The sequence below is a fragment of the Pleurodeles waltl genome, chromosome 6, assembly GCF_031143425.1.
Source record: "Pleurodeles waltl isolate 20211129_DDA chromosome 6, aPleWal1.hap1.20221129, whole genome shotgun sequence".
Lineage (NCBI taxonomy): Eukaryota > Metazoa > Chordata > Amphibia > Caudata > Salamandridae > Pleurodeles > Pleurodeles waltl.
Genome location: NC_090445.1, coordinates 1,367,188,871 through 1,367,210,114, shown reverse-complemented (window position 1 = coordinate 1,367,210,114; position 21,244 = coordinate 1,367,188,871). Strand labels below are relative to the sequence as shown.

At 46.5% G+C, this 21,244-nt stretch overlaps 1 protein-coding gene across 1 annotated transcript in view; it reads left to right on the top strand.

The window, feature by feature from the left end:
- The window catches only part of OGDHL (oxoglutarate dehydrogenase L), a 664,251-nt gene that overhangs the window by 205,056 nt on the left and 437,951 nt on the right, over positions 1 to 21,244 (top strand). Inside the window, exons 6-8 of the mRNA XM_069240663.1 lie at positions 8,955 to 9,109; positions 10,313 to 10,459; positions 13,203 to 13,293. Of these exons, the coding sequence (XP_069096764.1) occupies positions 8,955 to 9,109; positions 10,313 to 10,459; positions 13,203 to 13,293 (393 nt within the window). The remainder of the gene's footprint in view (positions 1 to 8,954; positions 9,110 to 10,312; positions 10,460 to 13,202; positions 13,294 to 21,244) is intronic.

Below are 21,244 nucleotides of genomic sequence, written 5' to 3'. Positions count from 1 at the left end.
CACCCTCTTTGTGCCTCCTCCCAAGGGGAGGGGGTCACAATCCTAACCCTATTGGGGGAATCCTCCATCTGCAAGATGGAGGATTTCTAAAAGTCAGAGTCACCTCAGCTCAGGACACCTTAGGGGCTGTCCTGACTGGCCAGTGACTCCTCCTTGTTGCTTTCTTTGTTCCCTCCAGCCTTGCCGCCAAAAGTGGGGGCCGTGGCCGGAGGGGGCGGGCAACTCCACTAAGCTGGAGTGCCCTGCTGGGCTGTGACAAAGGGGTGAGCCTTTGAGGCTCACCGCCAGGTGTCACAGCTCCTGCCTGGGGGAGGTGTTAGCATCTCCACCCAGTGCAGGCTTTGTTACTGGCCTCAGAGTGACAAAGGCACTCTCCCCATGGGGCCAGCAACATGTCTCTGGTGTGGCAGGCTGCTGGAGCTAGTCAGCCTACACAGACAGTCGGTTAAGTTTCAGGGGGCACCTCTAAGGTGCCCTCTGTGGTGTATTTTACAATAAAATGCACACTGGCATCAGTGTGCATTTATTGTGCTGAGAAGTTTGATACCAAACTTCCCAGTTTTCAGTGTAGCCATTATGGTGCTGTGGAGTTCGTGTTTGACAGACTCCCAGACCATATACTCTTATGGCTACCCTGCACTTACAATGTCTAAGGTTTTGTTTAGACACTGTAGGGGTACCATGCTCATGCACTGGTACCCTCACCTATGGTATAGTGCACCCTGCCTTAGGGCTGTAAGGCCTGCTAGAGGGGTGTCTTACCTATACTGCATAGGCAGTGAGAGGCTGGCATGGCACCCTGAGGGGAGTGCCATGTCGACTTACTCGTTTTGTCCTCACTAGCACACACAAGCTGGCAAGCAGTGTGTCTGTGCTGAGTGAGAGGTCTCCAGGGTGGCATAAGACATGCTGCAGCCCTTAGAGACCTTCCTTGGCATCAGGGCCCTTGGTACTAGAAGTACCAGTTACAAGGGACTTATCTGGATGCCAGGGTCTGCCAATTGTGGATACAAAAGTACAGGTTAGGGAAAGAACACTGGTGCTGGGGCCTGGTTAGCAGGCCTCAGCACACTTTCAATTGTAAACATAGCATCAGCAAAGGCAAAAAGTCAGGGGGCAACCATGCCAAGGAGGCATTTCCTTACAAATAGCATACCTATATATTCTTGAGTTGACTAAGTAAAGTCCCTCTGTATACTGTATTCCCTGTATACTGAGTACCCTGCCTTCACATAGCTGAGAATGCCATTCCAGGTTTCACATTAAAAAAAATTATGGATCTTGATGCTTTGCTCTAAGAGGCTTGGAAGGTGGGCGTGTTTCACTATGGAGCGGCTAAGGTCATCCTCTTTCCTGACTATGCTTAAAGGTGCAGCACCAGTGTTGCACTTTCCAGGCTGGGAAGCAGCATCATTGGACCTTTTCGGATCACATACATGTTGAAATTTCCGGCACACCTCGAGGTGATCCACAACAACCTTTCACTGTTCTTTGACACCCCGGAGATTACCTGGGCCTAGGAGGAGGAGCCCCAGGTCCTGGGGCATGAAAAATGTAGGTCGCCCTCGTCTCCCAGTAAGGACTTGGTTGACAGTCCCTGAAGGCACTTGCCCTGGTACACAAAGTGAAACAGATGGTGATATAGGTCGGATGCGGCGATGCACTACCCTCCAAAGCACATGAGATCAACTTCCGTGGAGGGCTTCCTCAGACCTGGCGGATATGTAACAGTAAGACTCCTTGCAACATCCTGGACCGGCAGCATGTTGAATAGCTGGGGGGGACGTAGGACGTAGGAAGCTCAGCCCCCATGTGCTGTTTAGTTTCTTTGGTAAGTTTTAGTTATCTGTTTACAAGAGTGACAGATGCTTCTAGGGGGGAAGAATAGAGTGCGGGGAGGTATGGGTGTTTGGATTTTGCTGGTTCCCGGGACCCGAAAGGGTGGTTGTTTGAGTTGCAAACGTATTATATTGTTTCACTTGTTCGAGATGTGGGGCCTCACTCATGTCTCTCTTGCCATTGTGTTTCATGCAGTGTCAACTACTATGGTTACGAAAACAGTAGTAGGTCCATTAGGTGAATATACGATAGTCACCTAAAATGTAAATGGCCTTAATGTCAAGATTAAGCAGGGCGGTGGTGATGGCATATGCCAAGCAGTACCACTGAGCTGTTCTTATGCTTCAAGAAACGTACCTTCGGAGGGTCAACTGTTCCTTTCTTGGGCTGGTTGGATATACATGGATCTATAATTCAGATTACACAAGGGGTTCTATTGCAATGGCTATTTTTCTCAAAAAGATGTTTCCACTAGCAGTGTGGGAGGTGCATACGGCTCCCTTGGGGTGGTTTGTGGTTATGCACAGGACTCTTGAGGGTGTAACTTGGAGGTTAGAGAGTGTCTGTGTTCCCCCTCAGCTGTTGAGCACCATGCTGGAGGCAGTAGTCCAGATTCTGATGGTGGCTACTCCTAGATTCGCATTGATGGAGGAGATTTTAAAGCAGTATTGGACCCAAAAAAGGATATTGCCTGCGCTCCCGGTATTGTTCCCTCTACAGATCTTAGGCTGAGGTGTTTTGGGGGTTGGTGGAGACTTGAAGGATGCAACACCGGGCCAAGCAACAATTTACGTATTACTCTCAAACCTGTTAGACCTCTTGGCACCTTGATTATTTTCCTCTCCCCTTCTCAGACTTTGGCTTTGTTACACAGTCCAGTATCCTCCCAGTGAGTCTCTCTGATCACTCCCTGGTGTTGCAGGCAGCCAGGGGTAGATGTCAGGGTGAGCAGGGTCTGGGGCGATTAAATGCCTGGTGATTTCAGGATGGAGATTTTGCAGAGGAATTCCAAGAGACCATCACGGCCTGCTTTGACCTCAATAAAGAAACTGCCTCCACCCCCACTACCCTCTGGAAGGTTTTAAAAGCGGTCCTCCAAGGATGAGATTTCTCCTCCATAGGTGGGCGTACGCATAGGGAGTAACTCCGACTAGGGAATGTGATTGAGGACCTCAAGCAGATGATGCCGGTCTCACCCTCCCCATCTTTGGAGCATGGGTTAGACCAGGCTCTTCAAGTCCTTCGCCAGAAGCTCTTGGATTTGGCAAAGCTGAGCTGGCTTAATTCCCAGTGTCTGGTGGATGAAATGGGGGACAAGGTGGGAAAGTTGATTTATTTGCCAGTCCCCGCCAGCTGCCTGGTGACAGTGACTGCTGCGGGTGTGACGTTGAGAGGCTCAGACATCTTAGCGTGCAGATTTGCTTCTCACTTCCGGCTCGATATGCTGGCCGGGTTCCCATCACTCTGGAACACGATAGGTCCATCATCCATGTCCTGCCCTAATCGTCGCTGTCAATCACAGAGAGTGGAGAACTGGACGTTCTGCTTACTGCCAAAGAGATACACCATGTGATCTCAGAGATGCTCCCTGAGAAGGCCAAATGGGTTCCTGCTTGAACTATAAAAAAAAAAAAATACATATATATTATGTTTAAAAGATACGCCTCTCTGTTAATCCTGCATCTGTTAAAGTTATATGAAAATGCCTTTACCCGCAGGGTGCTCCCCCCGGACATCCAGGGAGAGGCTATTACAGTTATTCCTAAGCCTGATAAGCCCCTTAAGGATTGTGGGTGTTATCGCCCCATCGCCTTAATCAATTTAGAGGTGACAGTCTCAGCCAAAGTTCCAGCCTTGCACTTAGCCACGGTGTTTTGGTTGGTAGTGCATGCTGATCAAAGTGGTTTCATGTCAGGGAGGAGCACTAGACATATGTTTATGCATAGCCAAGGATAGTTTTCATTATTTAGGTATTACGGTGGCTCTTATCACATCGAGGTATTGGCAACATAATGTGGCCCCACTGCTGGCGAGGGCTCGGTAGAACATGGAGGAATCGGCTAAGATGTTGCTCATAATAGCAGGCTGTGGCACACACTTTACAATGGTGTCCCTCCCCTGTTTCCTGTATGTCCTAGAGCATTATCCCCACTCGATCCCACATAGTTTTTTTCACAGATCTGCTGGCACCTATCCCCAGTTTCCTCTGGGCAAGAAAAACACCTACAGTGTCCTTCGAGAATTGTAGTTCACTCCTTTTGAAGCAGAATTAGGGTGGGCAGATATTCAACTATATCATTGGGCCTCACAGTTGATCAACATCAGTGATCAGTTCCAAGTGGACAGAAGTGACCATACTCACAAGTTGGAACTGGACCTGTTGCATCCCCATGTCTTACTTCCATTGTTATACAGAAGGGACCCCCCACTCGCTGCTGCGGTTCACAAAGGTCCCTGTCCATTGCTGGTACCTGGCCCTCTCCCATATTAAGTGTTATGGTACCCTCACAGGGTCAACTCCTCTTTGGCTCTGGACGTGGTTGTCTGAGAAGGCAGGTCTTACTGCATTTCGTTCTTGAGACCTCATAGGCGTCTCCATGTTTGGAGATGTTTAGAGGAAGGGGCACATGTGGTCTTTTCAGGACCTGGAGGCTGAGTTCCAGCTGCACTTCTCACAGTTCTGTTTCTACTTTCAGCAATGTCACACTCTAGAGGGATAGGAAGAAAGACTGGTCACTCTCCCGGAATTTGATCCATAAGAATGTAAGTTGGTGACAGATGAGATGGGCATGTAGTATCTTGAGGCTGTCTAAATCTTTGACAATGAATTCACCAGACCCCCACAGGACCCTGAGGATGCAAAGGAGGGAGGTTCTGGAATCCTCGATGATTAATACAATTATAATACAGTTCCAGTATTTTTATAGGATTTAACATGCCCGGCATGTCTGTGGTCAATGGGATGGGCCTGGGCCCGGAGTGTCTGCGGTGCTGCCGCTTCCCAGGCTCCCTGAATCACGTACTATGGGATTGCCCGGTAGCTCAAGGGTATTGGGGGACGCCAGTGATCGAATTGGGCAGGTTGCTGGCTTGCCATTGGCTCTGGACCCCAAGGCCCTATTTTTGAGAATTATGGATACACTGGTGAGATATAGGCCATGCAAACCCTTGTCTCCATGGCTTATTAAGTGGCCAGAGGGAAATGGCCAGGCACTGGAGGGATGTGCAGGCACTGCCGATACATGAAAGGATCCATGGCATGGACAAGTGTGCAGCAATTGAAAAGTTGGTGTTTAAGGCACAGGGGATCAGCAGAAGTATAAGGAAATTTTGACGCCCAGGACTAGGTTCAAAGGCCCCATGGACTGCTAGTGATGCTGGATGCATAGGGAACCCAAAATGTGTATGTTGTTATGTGTCACCGCGTGTCAGCAGTTTGCTGACTGTCATAAAGCATATGTGGCACAGATTAATTCCTTGTGTTTTGCCCTGCACTTAAACAAATGGTCCTGGAGTTTTGTTACTTATTATTTCACTTTTGACATGAAACCAATAAAATGTGTTCACAAAAAACTTATTTAGTGTGTTGTTTAGTGTATAAATAGCATCTACGTTATTAAATATATTCAATACAGAGAATTTAAGTTCTTGAAGCAGAAGCTGAATTGCTACATCCTTTAGTGGATGAAAGAAATAGTGGCTAGCATTAATATATCCGATAGAGCCTTCTGATTGCAGATTCCTTAACATGGAAATTTCCCCAGTCGTCAGACCGGATCCAGAGATTTTTCTTCGAGCCGTACTCCTGCACGCCATCAAGTGGCATAAGTTGACTCCACGAGTGTCTGTGGCATTGTGGTCACCATAATGACGTTACAGTCATATATCGGTGCCACCGCGGCACACTGATGTCAGTTCTTTTCTTTCCACGCTAGCCTACACGCCGATCCGGAGAGCTACCCCTAGTCATTTTTTTTTTTTACCAACTGCAACACTTTTGTCGATTCTTTTTGCTGAGTTTGGGATGCGTAGGGGGATGTCCCAAAAGACCGGATTCAAGCCCTGCGACTCCTGTCATCGAATGATGTCGGTGACGGATCTTCATTTCGTGAGCCTCTGGTGTCTGGAGCGCGACAATGATCCGAAGTTGTACTCCGAGTGTCAGGCCATGAACCCGAAAGCTTTGAGGGAGCGGTCACTGAAGCTCTAGGCGGCCCGGCACTCGACTCTGCGTCGATCCCGGTCTCGTTTGAGAGAAAGGTCAGGAGACCGGTCGCAGAGTCCTCCCCACTCCTCCCCGTCCAAGTCATCTGGACAGTCCGGTCACAAGAAGAAGACCAAACATCCTTCGACTACGCCCTGTCGCTCGGACAACGCGACACGGGAAGAACGGCAACACTGTAGGCTTCCACCATCGAAGCTTCCGTCTGGGTTGGCTCCACACCTCCCCGACTTTCCGTGAGCCAGTGCCACCCCTTCCCAACTCGAAGAATTTTATGAGACCATGCGCCTCATCTTTGGGCAGACCGACCAACCCTCAGCGCCGTCAGGCCCTGAGGAATCTGCTTCAGCCCTGACGTCAGAGCGCACCTCCAGATCCGTTCCCGGATCCGTCCCGGTGCCGGTCGTGCCAATGTGACCTTCCCCGACGTCAGGACAGACATCGACGTTCCCGACGTCGGCTGGGCCCACAATCGACGTCGACCCTATACTGATCCCCAACGACCTAGAGCCGGAACAGCGTCACTCAATCTTCTGGGCCCAGGGTGGGTCCTGACCCCTATTGCTATGGGTATGGATATGGGGATGGGTAGTCTTCTGCATCAAAATGTGCTGCGCTTTGGCAAAAAAGCAACCCCTCCGAGGGTTTGCACACTCATTCTACCAGAGGAACTGCTGCTACCGCAACGTTGGCAAGCAAAGTTCCAGTCTTGGATATCTGCCAGGCGGCAAAATGGTCATCTTTACAAATGTTCACTAAGCATTACTGCCTGGACAGTCAGTTCCTCAGAGACAGCTACTTTGGCTGTTCGGTCCTGCAGGACTTTTTTGGTGTGGCCTTAGTTCGCAGCCCTCCACCTGGGATGGTATTGCTCGGATAGCTATTCTAAGATAAGGAATCTTTAACTCGGAGTCTCTATCAGATGTACAAGTTACTTACCTTCGGTAACAATATATCTGGTAGAGACATATTCTAGTTGCAGATTCCTTAGAGACCCGCCCATCCTCCCCGCACTGCAAACTGATTTCTAGGGACAGGAACTTCCCTTTAAGGGCCCTAGGTTTGGTGTTCTTCATGGCTCTGCGGTACTGGTGTGGAAAGTTGTGAAAAGAAACAGACGTCAGTGCACTGGGGTGGCGCCTATATATGACAGCAACGTCATCACGGCAACCACAGTGCCAATGATGCCCGCAGATTTGACCGACGGCTAAAAGAAACATTTCCGGATCCAGTCTGACTCCTGGGGGAAATTCTGAGGTGAGGAATCTGAAACTAGAATATATGTCTGCCAGATCTATTGTTACTGAAGGTAAGTAACTTGTACATTACGTATTGTAGAGTGGTGTATAGTACAGTGACATAGAGTGGATTGCCATAGAGTAGAGTTGAGTAGAATTGAGGGGGGCAGACTAGAGTGGCACGGCATGAAGTGGTGTGGAGTGGCGTACAGTGTAGTATAGTGGTTTGTAATTACGTAGATTAAAGTAGATTGGTATTGTGGGAATCGTGCTGTGTTTCATTGAGTGGAATGGCACAGAGTGGATTGGCATGGAGTTGCATGGAGTGGCATTGAGTAGAGTAGACTGGCTTAGACTGCAGTAGTCTAGACTGCAGTGGTGTAGAGTAGAGTGGTGCAGAGCAGAGTGCAGTGGCGTAGAGTGGTGTGGCATAAGATGCAGTGGTGTACAGTGGTGCAGAGTAGAGTGCAGCGGCATTAAAGTGCTGTGGCATGGAGTGGTGCAGATTAGAGTGGCATGGAGTGGTGCAGAGTGGCATGTAGTGACAGAACAGTGATGCAGAGTCGTGCAAAGTAGAGTGTTGTAAAGTGCAATGGCTTGTGGTGCAGAGTAGATTGTCTTATAGTGCAGTGGCCTAGGGAAGATTGGTACAGAGTAGAGTGCAGTGGTGTAGGGTGGTGCAGAGTAGGGTGCAGTGCCACTGAGTGCAGTGAGAAGAGAGTTCAGTGACATAGAATAGAGTTGTGCAGAGTAGAGTAGATTTACATAAAGTGCAGTGGCTTAGAGTGGCATGGAGTGCAGTGGCATAACGTAGAGTAGAGTGGTTTAGAGTAGAGTGGTGCTGAGTTGCATACTGTGCAGTTGCATGCTGTAGAGGTTTGTAGAGCGGAGTACAGTGACATAGAGTAGAATGCAGTTGCTTAGAGTACTGTGTAGAGGGTGGGAGGAAAAAGAAACAACATGGAAGGGAGATGGGTGATTGCGAGTAGAAGCTACATAAACGGGCATATTTGAGACTGTTGGGAGACAGGCTGAAAACACAAACCCTCATATGGAGTGCTTGAACACAAATAAAAAAGTAGCTCCATGTATGGTGTGACAACATGGCACGAGGAAAATGAGAATGATGCTGAAGCTAACAAATGTTAAGGTATGAGTGGACTGTAACTCACTGTATGTTAACAAAATGTCTTGCAAGGAGAGCACATGCGCAGTCTAGGCGAAGCCTAAAATGTATGGGTTAGGCATATCCTTTTGAATTTACTTTACATGAGATCAGTTTACCAATGGAAAAGGACACTCAGTCTAGACTCCAGGATATCAGGTGAAGGTTAGAGAGCTTGTTTGTTTACAGAAAGCATTGCAGGGACACGAAAGTGGTTCCCAGTTGATGATGTTGAATAATAAATCGGAAATGGAATTCTAGAAAAAACAATGCTTGGTGTACATTAATTTTGGTTACATGAAAGGCCAGGGGAGATGCAGGGCTTGTAGTGTGGTTGGAAAGTGAGTAATCTGAATTAGCCCAATAGTTTCTGTCTGCTAGTCTGTACGTTACAATTAATACAATTTTTAATTTGTGCCCTTCTGTAGATTTTTCCCCCTAAGACTATATATGGAAAACCTAACTACACTGTTTTGGGCTTGCTTTCCAGAATTCCTATTGTCAGCACATTGGATTAGAATTCATGTTTATTAATGATGTTCAGCAGTGCCAGTGGATCCGACAGAAATTTGAGACGCCAGGCATCATGAAGTTTACAAATGACGAGAAGAGGACATTACTGGCGAGGCTGGTCCGTTCAACTAGGTATTAAAATTCTTTAGTAGCTTTCGGCAGTGTTTGTAAGTACTTTCAGTTTTGCTTTCCTGAGATAGTAGCTGGTTTCTCTGCTAACAGACTAAGGGCCTGATTATGACCTTGGCAGAGGAGGTCACACCATCACAAATGTGTTGGATATCCCACCCGCCGTATTACAAGTTCAATTATATCCTATGAGACTTGTAATATGGTGGACAGGATATCCGACATGTTTGTGACGGAGTAATCCCCTCTGCCAAGGTTGTAATCAGGCATTAGGATTTTATTCTTAGTTGTTTAATGTAGCTGGATCACTCAATCTCACCAGACAGTAGTTGTGCAGCTGCCCAGCCCAAGCAACTGTTTTGCTTTAGGGGAATCTATTTTTTTATCATTTGAATGTTGGCTTTACTAGCTTGAGAATTGAGGTTACAAAAAGATGACCTAAGAAGCGTTGCACCGCCCTTGTTGCTTGCCCCTTCACTTCCCCCTTTCCGTGTTATTGCTTCACCCGGTACTCTCTCTCCTGCCCCACTACTCCTGTCATTGCTTCCCTCATCCACCTTTCGTTGCTTGCCCAATTACCCTCCCCCTGCATTATTCCCATGTTGTTGTTAATTGCCCACTCCTCTGCTTCCCTCCTGTGTTGTTGCTCGACCCATTGCCCCATCCCCTGCCTCTTTCCTCCTGCCCCCCCAGTCGTTGTTTCATACACCCCACCTGACCCCTTCCCCCTGTTTTTTCTTGGCATGTCCCTCGCTTCTTCCCTCTGTCATTGCTGCCCCATATCCCCTACCTCCTCCGTCATTGCTTACTCCGTCCCCTGACCCCCCCTTTCCTACTGTTGTTGCTTCCCCCTTCCCCTCCTGCCAGAACAAAAGAGCTATGTCATGGCCACTGCTGACTGCAGCATAGCACTTGTAAACCCCCATGGTAAGCCTTACATGTTTATACCTATCATCTCATATGCCACAAATTATCTTGTCCTTTACATGTGAAAAGAGCAACACTCATCATATCAATGAAATGTTTCCTCAGAGAACATCACATAAATATATTGTTGCATTATCCAGTTACCATCATGATTGTAAGCTTCAAAAAAAATTCAGAAACGCAATGTTTGTACTTTACACACCACTCCATAAAAAAGGTACAGGTTTCAGATGCTTCTTAGATAATTAGGGGCTTGTCAACCTTTAATTTTTTCTGCAGATTTGAAGATTTTCTTGCTCGCAAGTGGTCCTCAGAGAAGCGCTTTGGCCTAGAAGGGTGCGAAGTGATGATCCCTGCCTTGAAGACAATCATTGACAAGTCAAGCGAGATGGGGCTGGAATATGTCATCCTGGGAATGCCACATAGGTAATGCAGGCTAGATCAATACTCCCTGGCTAGCACAGCTTAGGAAATAACTCTGTCTAACTTCGATAGCATGCTCAACCAGAGTTGTTTAAGCATTTTAACGTCCTGTCCTGTACCAAGCATGAGAATTATCTGTGATACTTTTGTCCTGCAGAATGCCTGAGTTGAAGAACAAAATAGATGCGCATGTGTTCAGTATTGGTGGCAAACATACTTGCTGGTGAAAAAGTGATGAATGGACGGCCCATTTAGTCGACTAAATTGTTACCCTTTCCAGACATTGAAAAAAAAATCAGTGCAGCTCTCAGTACAAACATTCACAGCTACAGCACTAGTCTAACTCCCCCCGGAGTTCGTGAAGGTGCCCTCCAGCCCATTTTTGTATTGCAGAGATCCTGAGGTGAATCATACCAAAGGTTGCAATTAGACTCCTGTCTTCTAAGGATTAGAGTCTATGGCCCTCATTCCGACCTTGGCGGGCGACTACTGCCGCCCGCCAGGCGGGAACCGCCAAGTGGCCTCCATGCGGCCACTTTACAGCGGCCCACATTCCGACATTCCAGCTTGGCCGGCGGGCGCTAACCATGTTAGCGCCCGCCGGCCCAGCGGGAATGAGGCCGCAACACAGGAGCCGGCTCCTAATGGAGCCGGCGGTGTTGCGGCTGTGCGACAGGTGCAGTTGCACCCGTCGCGCTTTTCACTGTCTGCCAGGCAGACAGTGAAAAGCAGGCCGGGGCCCTGTTAGGGGTCCCCTGGACACCCGTTACCGCCAGCCTCTTCCTGGCGGTGTACACCGCCAGAAACAGGCTGGCGGTAAGGGGGTCATAATCCCCAGGGCAGCGCTGCTTGCAGCGCTGCCCTGGCGGATTATCACCGCCGGGGGAAAATCGGCGGGACACCGCCGTCCCCGGTGGTGCGACCGCGGCTTTACCGCCGCGGTCGGAATGTGGTTTGATTGTTGGCGTGCTTCCGTCATTCTTGCCCTGGCGGTCTTCTATGTACTCTATTGAATTATTATTTTTTATTATAAAATTATAGCCTTAATTGAATCTCTAATTTTAAACTAAATGTAATTAAATATAATTGCTATCCTTAAAGTAACCCTTATGCCAAATGACATTATTAAAATAAATAGGTATTATTAACGTAACTCTGATATTAAAAGTAACCTTTAATTTACACATATTTAAATTGACTATTTCCCTTACCCCTTCCCCATTACTAATTCTAAACGTAATTTAAATTAGATAATTTGTCTTTGACTTAATTCTAACCTCTAATTTATCTTCAAGTAAGTTAAATCATTATTAACAACAACCTAACACTACCACTAATACTGTAATTAACCTGATCCCACTACTAACCATAATCCTTTATTAATTTAGTTTATGTTATACTTACTCTAACACTAAACCTAATCTAGTTCCCTTATGTATATAGTTTCTCTAACTTACTTAATAGTCTTACTCCAATCCTTGTGGTAAAACTAGCCTTAATAACCTATTTCATGGGTTTAATAATCATGGTAAATAAACAATTACCCCGTAATTACATTGCAGTAACTGAAAATTAAAATAAGCATTTGCTGTACTTATCCTGAACATGATAGTACCTTTCTCTGTAATTCCAATCTCAGTGTTTTACTTTTATGTAATGCTGTTGGTGTAGTAGATTATCGAGTTAGTGGATGTCCCCTTAAAGCAAGCACACCACAGTTGTATTGTTACTTATATTTCTAAGTGCTGACTTGCTACTGAAATGGCTTTTTCATGGAAGGGCTAGATGGGTCATGACCACTTCTTGACAGGAGGATGAGCTTGATTGTTCAGCTCCTCTGAAGTGCAAGACGATTATCACTTTTGTTTACAAAATGGAGATGCATTTCATATATTTTAGTAGGTTCATCTGCCACTTTAGACAAAGTAGAAATATACATTGTCACCTGGCTTATATTGTTTGTGATGTGTATTGTTAGTGATGATTGTGGGCCAGTCTTAGTTATATTCTCTTTCACAAATCCTTTTGAAAATATAATTTAGGGTTGAAACAAGTATATTGAATTTATGCTTGCTGCTGGGTGACGTTTTTTCTAGAATATATCCAGTAGGTTGTTTGATACATTAAATCCAGTGTAGATGAGTACTGGTGGATTGCGGTAGTTGGCAAGATCATCTGGAGTGATTTTAATTTAGAGAGAAAAGTGCTGGAGATTAGGGACCACTTTAACATTAGCAGTAGTAGTGACAACAGAAAAAGTAACACTAGTATTGCTAGCATTAATCACATTTGTAAAGTGCTTTTCTGCCGTATCGAGCAGACATAGAACCATTAGAGTGAAGAAAAGGCTAATAGTTCAATTTGTTTCCAAACTGGACATGGTCAGAAAGTAGGAGCAGATTGTAGAGAGAATAATTCCTCAAGGCTGTGTGGCTGAGGAGTTGGGAGTGGATCCTGAGACTAGGACCTCAGTACATGAGGACATATGGTTGCAGTTTATCACAAACATCGCTCAATGTTATCCCATATTTGGACTTATCCAGGATATAGAGCTTACTAAAATGAAATAAATGGGCTGTTTGCCCAGTACATGGCGTCAGCTGGAAACATTTGTTTTCAGGCTTAACAGATCTTTAAGCCTTTTGAATGCAATATTTAATTGCTGCTATCATTATAAATATGGTTTTTAGTGCTGGATAATGACCGTTTGTCTTTATAATGCTAACTGTTGACTTTGGTTTTGCAGGGGGCGGTTGAATGTACTAGCAAATGTGATTCGAAAGGATTTGGAGCAGATTTTTTGCCAGTTTGACCCAAAACTTGAGGCTTCTGATGAGGTGAACATCTTCTGCCTTATTTGTTTCTGTGTACATATTTCTTGTTGACGAACATTTGTGCAGATATTCGTCCACCCAAGCAGGCCAAATAATTTGTAATAACGGCATGGGATTCAGTGTGGTAGCTTTACTCAACACTTTTATGCAAAAAGTACACTCTTCCTTTGCTTTACATTCATATTTAAACTAAGGTTTCAGATTCAGATTTACAGAATCCTCACCTTCCAGCAAGTAGCTTGGCATTTCCTTCCACATACTTCAATTATGAAACATTGCACACACCTTGTCAGGATTTGTTCTGCCCTGTAGTAGATGGAGGTTGGGTAGAAGCATTGAAAGGCCTCAAACCAGAACTACAGTCAAAAACATAGCAAAAGTCTCTTTTCAAAAGTTACCTTTGCTTTCTTTTTTGTTTTATGCAGAGCATAAGGCTACCCTTTAGAAGTGTCAGTTGTAGTTCAACAGGTTTTAAAACATCAGAAAATTGAATGTGAAATGCCCTTACAATATATATTAAATACGGTAAAACATAATTAAGCAAAATGTACCTAAATGTATAAAGGAATCAACCTCAACTGGTATAAAAATCACTACAGGGAAGCTGGGTATAAAATTGAATACATGAAAGGTCGCCCATTAGATACAAATTATTAAATATAATGCTGTCTATTTATGGAGATTTGTTAGCTTCAGCTATCGGATCATGTCACAAGAATAGCACTTGAATGGTCAGCGATCGGCAAGACTACCTGCAGTGGGTTTTCTCTTCCTGGAAAAACAGAATTCACCACAAAAAGCTCATTATGAAGCTTACATCCAAGTCAAAGATTGTTACGCAGTAGATCTTTCCACTTGAAGGACATGTAACAGCAGAGGCACAGAAAACAGAAACATAGCTATACTTGCCTTTACACATATAAAGTTCACTTAAATACCTTTAGCTACTGATACTAATAAAGGACTTTGGCAGTTGTCACCACAGAACCAGCAGTTGATTTGCCCCAAGTATAACTTTGCTCAAATACAAGAGGATATGTGACATTTGCCCAAAGACGAGCCACCCTGGTCAAAATTATATGCAGAAAATCTAAAATGTTTTGTGAGGAGGCAAAGCAGATGAAACTCCTACACCTCATACCTTTAATTATCTTGGGTCAGATCCAGCCATGGTTCTTACTAATGCAAAAAAAAAAGGGAGCACACTGCCTCACACTCCAGCAAAAAGTTGGCCCCAATGCATCTTGGTAAATGCAGTCAGATTTGTTTCACATTAACAAAAGTAATCAAAGTCTTTCACCTTAGTAGGTGCAGCAAGTGCTGTGTATCTCTGGACACGTGTTTCTGGGTTTCGCCCGTCATCAGCAGAGAGCAGCATATTTTGTGGGGTTGCTTGAAATGCCACCAAACGTCTTCTCAGGTTTATGTACCACTCTGGTGCGCAGGTGCCTCACCAAGGCTCGTCAGCCCGTTAGCTCAAGGGAGCCGTCATTCGACACAGTGCAAAAAAAAAGGGAGCACACTGCCTCACACTCCAGCAAAAAGTTGGCCCCAATGCATCTTGGTAAATGCAGTCAGATTTGTTTCACATTAACAAAAGTAATCAAAGTCTTTCACCTTAGTAGGTGCAGCAAGTGCTGTGTATCTCTGGACACGTGTTTCTGTGTTTCGCCCGTCATCAGCAGAGAGCAGCATATTTTGTGGGGTTGCTTGAAATGCCACCAAACGTCTTCTCAGGTTTATGTACCACTCTGGTGCGCAGGTGCCTCACCAAGGCTCGTCAGCCCGTTAGCTCAAGGGAGCCGTCATTCGACACAGTGCAAAAAAAAAGGGAGCACACTGCCTCACACTCCAGCAAAAAGTTGGCCCCAATGCATCTTGGTAAATGCAGTCAGATTTGTTTCACATTAACAAAAGTAATCAAAGTCTTTCACCTTAGTAGGTGCAGCAAGTGCTGTGTATCTCTGGACACGTGTTTCTGGGTTTCGCCCGTCATCAGCAGAGAGCAGCATATTTTGTGGGGTTGCTTGAAATGCCACCAAACGTCTTCTCAGGTTTATGTACCACTCTGGTGCGCAGGTGCCTCACCAAGGCTCGTCAGCCCGTTAGCTCAAGGGAGCCGTCATTCGACACAGTGCAAAAAAAAAGGGAGCACACTGCCTCACACTCCAGCAAAAAGTTGGCCCCAATGCATCTTGGTAAATGCAGTCAGATTTGTTTCACATTAACAAAAGTAATCAAAGTCTTTCACCTTAGTAGGTGCAGCAAGTGCTGTGTATCTCTGGACACGTGTTTCTGGGTTTCGCCCGTCATCAGCAGAGAGCAGCATATTTTGTGGGGTTGCTTGAAATGCCACCAAACGTCTTCTCAGGTTTATGTACCACTCTGGTGCGCAGGTGCCTCACCAAGGCTCGTCAGCCCGTTAGCTCAAGGGAGCCGTCATTCGACACAGTGCAAAAAAAAAGGGAGCACACTGCCTCACACTCCAGCAAAAAGTTGGCCCCAATGCATCTTGTTAAATGCAGTCAGATTTGTTTCACATTAACAAAAGTAATCAAAGTCTTTCACCTTAGTAGGTGCAGCAAGTGCTGTGTATCTCTGGACACGTGTTTCTGGGTTTCGCCCGTCATCAGCAGAGAGCAGCATATTTTGTGGGGTTGCTTGAAATGCCACCAAACGTCTTCTCAGGTTTATGTACCACTCTGGTGCGCAGGTGCCTCACCAAGGCTCGTCAGCCCGTTAGCTCAAGGGAGCCGTCATTCGACACAGTGCAAAAAAAAAAGGGAGCACACTGCCTCACACTCCAGCAAAAAGTTGGGCCCAATGCATCTTGGTAAATGCAGTCAGATTTGTTTCACATTAACAAAAGTAATCAAAGTCTTTCACCTTAGTAGGTGCAGCAAGTACTGTGTATCTCTGGACACGTGTTTCTGGGTTTCGCCCGTCATCAGCAGAGAGCAGCATATTTTGTGGGGTTGCTTGAAATGCCACCAAACGTCTTCTCAGGTTTATGTACCACTCTGGTGCGCAGGTGCCTCACCAAGGCTCGTCAGCCCGTTAGCTCAAGGGAGCCGTCATTCGACACAGTGCAAAAAAAAAGGGAGCACACTGCCTCACACTCCAGCAAAAAGTTGGCCCCAATGCATCTTGGTAAATGCAGTCAGATTTGTTTCACATTAACAAAAGTAATCAAAGTCTTTCACCTTAGTAGGTGCAGCAAGTGCTGTGTATCTCTGGACACGTGTTTCTGGGTTTCGCCCGTCATCAGCAGAGAGCAGCATATTTTGTGGGGTTGCTTGAAATGCCACCAAACGTCTTCTCAGGTTTATGTACCACTCTGGTGCGCAGGTGCCTCACCAAGGCTCGTCAGCCCGTTAGCTCAAGGGAGCCGTCATTCGACACAGTGCAAAAAAAAAGGGAGCACACTGCCTCACACTCCAGCAAAAAGTTGGCCCCAATGCATCTTGGTAAATGCAGTCAGATTTGTTTCACATTAACAAAAGTAATCAAAGTCTTTCACCTTAGTAGGTGCAGCAAGTGCTGTGTATCTCTGGACACGTGTTTCTGGGTTTCGCCCGTCATCAGCAGAGAGCAGCATATTTTGTGGGGTTGCTTGAAATGCCACCAAACGTCTTCTCAGGTTTATGTACCACTCTGGTGCGCAGGTGCCTCACCAAGGCTCGTCAGCCCGTTAGCTCAAGGGAGCCGTCATTCGACACAGTGCAAAAAAAAAGGGAGCACACTGCCTCACACTCCAGCAAAAAGTTGGCCCCAATGCATCTTGGTAAATGCAGTCAGATTTGTTTCACATTAACAAAAGTAATCAAAGTCTTTCACCTTAGTAGGTGCAGCAAGTGCTGTGTATCTCTGGACACGTGTTTCTGGGTTTCGCCCGTCATCAGCAGAGAGCAGCATATTTTGTGGGGTTGCTTGAAATGCCACCAAACGTCTTCTCAGGTTTATGTACCACTCTGGTGCGCAGGTGCCTCACCAAGGCTCGTCAGCCCGTTAGCTCAAGGGAGCCGTCATTCGACACAGTGCAAAAAAAAAAGGGAGCACACTGCCTCACACTCCAGCAAAAAGTTGGCCCCAATGCATCTTGGTAAATGCAGTCAGATTTGTTTCACATTAACAAAAGTAATCAAAGTCTTTCACCTTAGTAGGTGCAGCAAGTGCTGTGTATCTCTGGACACGTGTTTCTGGGTTTCGGCTGTCATCAGCAGAGAGCAGCATATTTTGTGGGGTTGCTTGAAATGCCACCAAACGTCTTCTCAGGTTTATGTACCACTCTGGTGCGCAGGTGCCTCACCAAGGCTCGTCAGCCCGTTAGCTCAAGGGAGCCGTCATTCGACACAGTGCAAAAAAAAAGGGAGCACACTGCCTCACACTCCAGCAAAAAGTTGGCCCCAATGCATCTTGGTAAATGCAGTCAGATTTGTTTCACATTAACAAAAGTAATCAAAGTCTTTCACCTTAGTAGGTGCAGCAAGTGCTGTGTATCTCTGGACACGTGTTTCTGGGTTTCGCCCGTCATCAGCAGAGAGCAGCATATTTTGTGGGGTTGCTTGAAATGCCACCAAACGTCTTCTCAGGTTTATGTACCACTCTGGTGCGCAGGTGCCTCACCAAGGCTCGTCAGCCCGTTAGCTCAAGGGAGCCGTCATTCGACACAGTGCAAAAAAAAAGGGAGCACACTGCCTCACACTCCAGCAAAAAGTTGGCCCCAATGCATCTTGGTAAATGCAGTCAGATTTGTTTCACATTAACAAAAGTAATCAAAGTCTTTCACCTTAGTAGGTGCAGCAAGTGCTGTGTATCTCTGGACACGTGTTTCTGGGTTTCGGCTGTCATCAGCAGAGAGCAGCATATTTTGTGGGGTTGCTTGAAATGCCACCAAACGTCTTCTCAGGTTTATGTACCACTCTGGTGCGCAGGTGCCTCACCAAGGCTCGTCAGCCCGTTAGCTCAAGGGAGCCGTCATTCGACACAGTGCAAAAAAAAAGGGAGCACACTGCCTCACACTCCAGCAAAAAGTTGGCCCCAATGCATCTTGGTAAATGCAGTCAGATTTGTTTCACATTAACAAAAGTAATCAAAGTCTTTCACCTTAGTAGGTGCAGCAAGTGCTGTGTATCTCTGGACACGTGTTTCTGGGTTTCGCCCGTCATCAGCAGAGAGCAGCATATTTTGTGGGGTTGCTTGAAATGCCACCAAACGTCTTCTCAGGTTTATGTACCACTCTGGTGCGCAGGTGCCTCACCAAGGCTCGTCAGCCCGTTAGCTCAAGGGAGCCGTCATTCGACACAGTGCAAAAAAAAAGGGAGCACACTGCCTCACACTCCAGCAAAAAGTTGGCCCCAATGCATCTTGGTAAATGCAGTCAGATTTGTTTCACATTAACAAAAGTAATCAAAGTCTTTCACCTTAGTAGGTGCAGCAAGTGCTGTGTATCTCTGGACACGTGTTTCTGTGTTTCGCCCGTCATCAGCAGAGAGCAGCATATTTTGTGGGGTTGCTTGAAATGCCACCAAACGTCTTCTCAGGTTTATGTACCACTCTGGTGCGCAGGTGCCTCACCAAGGCTCGTCAGCCCGTTAGCTCAAGGGAGCCGTCATTCGACACAGTGCAAAAAAAAAGGGAGCACACTGCCTCACACTCCAGCAAAAAGTTGGCCCCAATGCATCTTGGTAAATGCAGTCAGATTTGTTTCACATTAACAAAAGTAATCAAAGTCTTTCACCTTAGTAGGTGCAGCAAGTGCTGTGTATCTCTGGACACGTGTTTCTGGGTTTCGCCCGTCATCAGCAGAGAGCAGCATATTTTGTGGGGTTGCTTGAAATGCCACCAAACGTCTTCTCAGGTTTATGTACCACTCTGGTGCGCAGGTGCCTCACCAAGGCTCGTCAGCCCGTTAGCTCAAGGGAGCCGTCATTCGACACAGTGCAAAAAAAAAGGGAGCACACTGCCTCACACTCCAGCAAAAAGTTGGCCCCAATGCATCTTGGTAAATGCAGTCAGATTTGTTTCACATTAACAAAAGTAATCAAAGTCTTTCACCTTAGTAGGTGCAGCAAGTGCTGTGTATCTCTGGACACGTGTTTCTGGGTTTCGCCCGTCATCAGCAGAGAGCAGCATATTTTGTGGGGTTGCTTGAAATGCCACCAAACGTCTTCTCAGGTTTATGTACCACTCTGGTGCGCAGGTGCCTCACCAAGGCTCGTCAGCCCGTTAGCTCAAGGGAGCCGTCATTCGACACAGTGCAAAAAAAAAGGGAGCACACTGCCTCACACTCCAGCAAAAAGTTGGCCCCAATGCATCTTGGTAAATGCAGTCAGATTTGTTTCACATTAACAAAAGTAATCAAAGTCTTTCACCTTAGTAGGTGCAGCAAGTGCTGTGTATCTCTGGACACGTGTTTCTGGGTTTCGCCCGTCATCAGCAGAGAGCAGCATATTTTGTGGGGTTGCTTGAAATGCCACCAAACGTCTTCTCAGGTTTATGTACCACTCTGGTGCGCAGGTGCCTCACCAAGGCTCGTCAGCCCGTTAGCTCAAGGGAGCCGTCATTCGACACAGTGCAAAAAAAAAGGGAGCACACTGCCTCACACTCCAGCAAAAAGTTGGCAGTGTGCTCCCTTTTTTCTTTTTGTCCAATGACTGCTCCCTTGAGCTAACGAGCTGACGAGCTCTGGTGAGGCACCTGTGCGCCAGTGAGTGGTACATAAACCTGAGAAGACTTTTGGCGGCATTTCAAGCAACCCCACAGACTTTGGCTGCTCTCTGCTGATGACGGGCTAAACCTAGAAACACGTGTCCAGAGATACACAGCACTTGCTGCACCTACTTAGGTGAAAGACTTTTGATTACTTTTTCAACACAAAACAAAGTGACTGCATTTACCATGATGCATTGGGGCTAACTTTTTGCTGGAGTGTGAGGCAGTGTGCTCCCTTTTTTCTTTTTGTCCAATGACTGCTCCCTTGAGCTAACGAGCTGACGAGCTCTGGTGAGGCACCTGTGCGCCAGTGAGTGGTACATAAACCTGAGAAGACTTTTGGCGGCATTTCAAGCAACCCCACAGACTTTGGCTGCTCTCTGCTGATGACGGGCTAAACCTAGAAACACGTGTCCAGAGATACACAGCACTTGCTGCACCTACTTAGGTGAAAGACTTTTGATTACTTTTTCAACACAAAACAAAGTGACTGCATTTACCATGATGCATTGGGGCTAACTTTTTGCTGGAGTGTGAGGCAGTGTGCTCCCTTTTTTCTTTTTGTCCAATGACTGCTCCCTTGAGCTAACGAGCTGACGAGCTCTGGTGAGGCACCTGTGCGCCAGTGAGTGGTACATAAACCTGAGAAGACTTTTGGCGGCATTTCAAGCAACCCCACAGACTTTGGCTGCTCTCTGCTGATGACGGGCTAAACCTAGAAACACGTGTCCAGAGATACACAGCACTTGCTGCACCTACTTAGGTGAAAGACTTTTGATTACTTTTTCAACACAAAACAAAGTGACTGCATTTACCATGATGCATTGGGGCTAACTTTTTGCTGGAGTGTGAGGCAGTGTGCTCCCTTTTTTCTTTTTGTCCAATGACTGCTCCCTTGAGCTAACGAGCTGACGAGCTCTGGTGAGGCACCTGTGCGCCAGTGAGTGGTACATAAACCTGAGAAGACTTTTGGCGGCATTTCAAGCAACCCCACAGACTTTGGCTGCTCTCTGCTGATGACGGGCTAAACCTAGAAACACGTGTCCAGAGATACACAGCACTTGCTGCACCTACTTAGGTGAAAGACTTTTGATTACTTTTTCAACACAAAACAAAGTGACTGCATTTACCATGATGCATTGGGGCTAACTTTTTGCTGGAGTGTGAGGCAGTGTGCTCCCTTTTTTCTTTTTGTCCAATGACTGCTCCCTTGAGCTAACGAGCTGACGAGCTCTGGTGA